Genomic DNA, 4,576 nt, shown 5'->3' on the forward strand with positions numbered 1-4,576 from the left:
CACACACACACACACACACACACACACGGCCTCCCGTGACCAACACCCTCACCTGCCTGTCCCCACCCCCAGGCTGGCTCCACCTCCCTCCTTCATCTCTCATGAAGGATTCCTGATACTGACAGGTGAAAGCAGGGCCTGAGACTCAGGGGGCTGGAGGGGCATAAGAAAGGCTACAGCAGCCGCTCAGGGCCCTGGGCACCTCTCAGCCCAGCTGATGGTGCACGGCCATTACCCTCCATTGGCAGGTACAAGAGTGTGCGGCTCGATCCAGCGTCAGATCCCAGGCCATCGATTGCTATCTTAATGGCCTTGGTCCATTTCACTAAGTGCCCAGGGGGGGCTGGGGCCTAGAGTGAGCGGGTAAGGCAGGGGCTACAGGGGAGGAACAGGAGAAAGTGGGTCAGAATAGGGGGAGCATGTCCACCATGGACTCTCAAGATGCCCAGGGAGGCAGAATTGGGGGTGAAGGTTGGGGATGGGGTGAGGGCTGTGGGTGCCCAGCTCTGGCTGTCACCTTCAGAGGTCCGTGGCTCATACCTGCCTCAGATCACAGACTGTCGCCAACATGTACACTCCGCACTGTTTATCAGCACTGCCCAAGTTCATCCATACGACCTTGAACCAGTGGCCACAGCCCCACCAGCCTAGGCATACGACTCAGGAGAGGGATCTGTGTTTTCTCTTTGCTGAGACACAAACAAGAAGGAAGGGCTGGAAATGCAGCAGGAGAGACTGAGGTATGCTAGAAGGAAGGACTTCCCAACAGTGTCCCATCCCTGCTCAGGATGCCCTCTCCCCATGCTTGTTTCTCCAAGGGCACAAATGAGCTACGACCAGAAGTGTTGTAAGCAGCTAAAATCAGTGAGTGTAGGCAGACTGACTAAGAAGTTGAGTGGTAGCGGGAGCCAGGGCCAAAGGTGGCTTTGCTCCTGGGTATGTTGAACAGCCAACCTTTGTGGGTCTCCTGGGTGGCAGGGTAGTGATTTCTTCACGGCACAGTAAAGAGTGCTGTTGGTGGTGTCTGTCAGTAGGTCCGACTCACAGGGCCCTCACATGTGCAGGCTCAAGGCTGTGATCTCCCAGAAGCAGATCACCAGCCTTCCTTACAAGGTGCCAGTGGGTGGGTTCGAACCACCAATATCTTGGCTAGTACTCACATGGTTAAGCGTTTGTGCCACCCATGGACTGCATGATAAAGAACAGATGTAAAAATAAAATATATGCTCTCCTCGAGGAGCTCTGGTGATCCAGTGCCTAAGGCATTTGACTGCTCATCAGAAGGTTGGTGGTTCAAACCCACCAGCTGCTCTGTGGAAGGAAGATTGCGCAATCTACTTCCATAAAGATTTACCACCCTTGGAAACCCAATGGAGTTCGCTATGAGTTGGAATCGACTCAATGGCAGCGTGAGTTTTCAGGGGCCTGAGCAAAGAGACAGGCTGCCATAGGAACCCATCACACAACCAAATCCACACCTGGGGTGAGAGTGCCTCACATGGGTGCTGAGGGTCACAAAGTGGGCAATGTTCATCCTGAAGGCTTCCTGGAAGAGGAGGCACTAATGCCTGATCACCCCAGGGCAGTTCTCTCAATGAAGGTGGGCCTGGCCTCACAGCAGCCTCCACCCCTGCCTTGCCGCAGCCCCTCCCAGAGATGGAGTACAATGGGAACCCCGAGTCGGTGGGCTACAAGATCAAGTACAGCCGGTTGGACGGCCACGGCAAGACGCTGAGCCACGTGGTGCATGACCGCGTGGAGCGAGAGTACACCATTGAGGACCTGGAGGAGTGGACCGAGTACCGCGTCCAGGTCCAAGCCTTCAACGCCATCGGGAGCGGCCCCTGGAGCCAGACGGTGGTGGGCAGGACGCGGGAGTCAGGTCAGGCCTCACACAGAGCCCCTGGGATTTCCCCATGGCTCTGCCATCAGGGCCCTCCAAGGCGCAGAAGGTGGAGTTTTGTCCCCAAAATAGCCCAAGCTCATTTTCCTGTTTGTGCTCAGCATCATGGCAGACTGCTCTGCAGTGTCAACGTGTCCCCCAGCACCTGCTCCTTCCCGCCGCTGGTCCCCAGCCCCGCCCCCACACCACCATCTCTGCAGGGGAGCACGGCAGCCTCAGGTGTCCAAACTGTCCACCTCTCTGCCCTCAGCTTTAACCCTGACACCTCGTGGTGTATGACAGCCTGAGATGGGACATCAGGGAAGGGCCCAGAACATTTTAGAACTGATCCCTCTGCTCACAGGGGTCGCCCACAGAACATGAGCCCACAGGCCAACCTCCCAGGTAGCTCACTGCCCTTTGACTTTTTCCAAGCTCCTTCCAAATGGCAGCCTGCTTCCTCTCAGCCCAGTGGCTGTTGTACCCTGCAGAAATGCAGGTTCCTGTTCATGGTAGCCCGAGCAGCAGGTCATTGGGAAGGGAAAGCTGAAACCAGAAACGGGTCTGCAACATTCCAAAGCCGAAACAAATCCTAGCAGAGGCATTGGCTATTGGAGACCATTTGTGCTGGGTTTCCTCCATGGAGTGGGCGGAATCTTGCTCCACCACCCCCTCTGAGGTAGGGTCCACTTGGGGTGCTGAGTTCCTCCTCTCCACTGTCTTCCTGCAGTCCCTTCCTCTGGCCCCACCAACGTGTCAGCACTGGCCACCACCTCCAGCAGTATGCTGGTGCGCTGGAACGAGATCCCCGCGGCTGATCGCAATGGGCTTGTGCTGGGCTATAAGGTGAGTGTGGGGATCGGGGAGGAGGCTGCTGTCTCTGCACAGGCTCCCCCAGCCTCTCCATCCCTGGTGCTGCCACCCCCTCGTGTCAGGCCTCTGTCTCCTGGAGTGGAGGATCTGCCTGGGGCCCCAACTACTGGTCTCCATGGCACCCAGGGCACCCTGAGGGAAGCCTTCTCCCCTAGGGGCGAGGAGCCTCCCTCTGGGCTCTGACGGGCCCAGTCTCCCTCTCCATTATCTTCCAGATCTCTCCTCAGAGCTAGCCCCCTGTGGAAGTTGGAAGTTGGGAGTTGGGAGTTGGGAAACGTGGGTGACGCCGGCTCTGCCTGCACCGGCTGTGTTGCCTTCGGCAGGGCTCACCCCTTTCCTGGGCCTGTCTCCCACCTGGTGTTCCCCAAGGAGCCTTCCAGCGCTGGTTCAGCCCGTCTGTGTGTCCCAGCACTGCCACTACCCCCACCTCCCCTCGGGGCCAAGTCGCCCCGGAGAGCTCAAGTCTGTTCTGGATCCATGGAGACCAGATGACCCCTCAAAACTTGCCCTGAGAAAACCTTTAAAGCTTGAACCACAGCTGGCCCCCGAAGTCCTGTTGGAACCAAACAATAGTGCAGTCTAACTAAAAAAGAGTGTCTGCAGGAAGCATGATACTCTTTTAAAGTATTAGCTCCATGTGGTCAAATTGACAGCAGCACCTCGAAAGCACAGATGAGGGACGCTTAGGGGCTGTGAGTGTGCTTAATGATGGTGAAAATAGCACAAGTTGAAGAATGTACCCAATGTCACTGAATCATGTGTGTAGGGGGGTGGTTGAAGTGGCGTAGGTTTAATTGTGTACATTTCAACCAAAAAAAGAAACCCAAGTCTGCTTACCTAGGACGGGACTCAGCAGAGGCGCCGCAGGGGCCAGACCCTGGGCCCTCACCCCCCTCCCCCTGCGCTGGGCTCTGGCAGGTGGTGTACAAGGAGAAAGACTCCGAGGCCCAGCCCCGCTTCTGGCTGGTGGAAGGGAATTCCTCACGCAGCGCCCAGCTGACAGGCTTGGGCAAATACGTGCTCTACGAGGTCCAGGTACTGGCTTTCACACGCATCGGTGACGGCAGCCCCAGCCACCCACCCATCCTGGAGCGGACGCTGGACGACGGTGAGTCTGAATCCTGCCACGTGGGGAAGTTCCCGGGACGTCACTAAGGGCACCTGCCCCCACTGCCACCAGGAACCAGCCAGTTGCTGTGGAGTCAGTTCCAACTCATGATGGCCCCACGAGTTCAGAGTGGAACTGTGCTTCACAGAGCAGAAGCAGGTCACCAGGGCTTTCTTCCAGGACACCTGGGGGGCTTCAAACTGCCCATCTTTCAGCTAGTAATCAAATACTTAACTACATGGACCACCCAGGGACTCTGACCCCGCTGCAAGGCATGCTAGGGAAGGTGACAGTGCAGGGCACTTTGACATCCAGCTTGGTCCCCTGCTGTCTCCAAGACACACGTTCAGAACAGGAACTTGACATCTGTCTTGACTTCTCTCCTGCCTGGGGCAGAAGCATGCTGGGTAAAGAGCTGCAAAAGCGGGGAAGGCTTGATTTTTCCTGGACAAGAGAGCCTCTGGTCCTCTTTGCAGAAGAGAGAGGCCAGTCAGAACGCCCCCGCAGGCAGCTGCTCTGTCCTTGAGCCCCCCACTTCTCCCCACACACATGCTACCCACCACAAGTGTTTGCAGGGTCCAGGCCAGAGCGCTAGAGGAAGCCAATACGCCATATGTCTGTGCATTTTAAAGCTATAAATCAAGCTAATGAGCTGTTAAATTAAATATGTTCTATCCTCCTGCCTTGATAAAATACACCCTCGTAATGACCTG

General features: G+C 56.6%; 1 protein-coding gene across 1 annotated transcript in view; it reads left to right on the forward strand.

Annotated features, from left to right (window-relative positions):
• Window positions 1-4,576, forward strand: part of SDK2 (sidekick cell adhesion molecule 2) — a 199,388-nt gene that overhangs the window by 142,751 nt on the left and 52,061 nt on the right. Inside the window, 3 exon segments of the mRNA XM_007959888.1 lie at window positions 1,645-1,882; window positions 2,613-2,728; window positions 3,674-4,022. Of these exon segments, the coding sequence (XP_007958079.1) occupies window positions 1,645-1,882; window positions 2,613-2,728; window positions 3,674-4,022 (703 nt within the window).

The sequence above is a fragment of the Orycteropus afer genome, unplaced genomic scaffold (assembly GCF_000298275.1).
Source record: "Orycteropus afer afer isolate SDZICR_OR568_19922 unplaced genomic scaffold, OryAfe1.0 scaffold00018, whole genome shotgun sequence".
Classification (NCBI taxonomy): Eukaryota; Metazoa; Chordata; class Mammalia; order Tubulidentata; family Orycteropodidae; genus Orycteropus; species Orycteropus afer.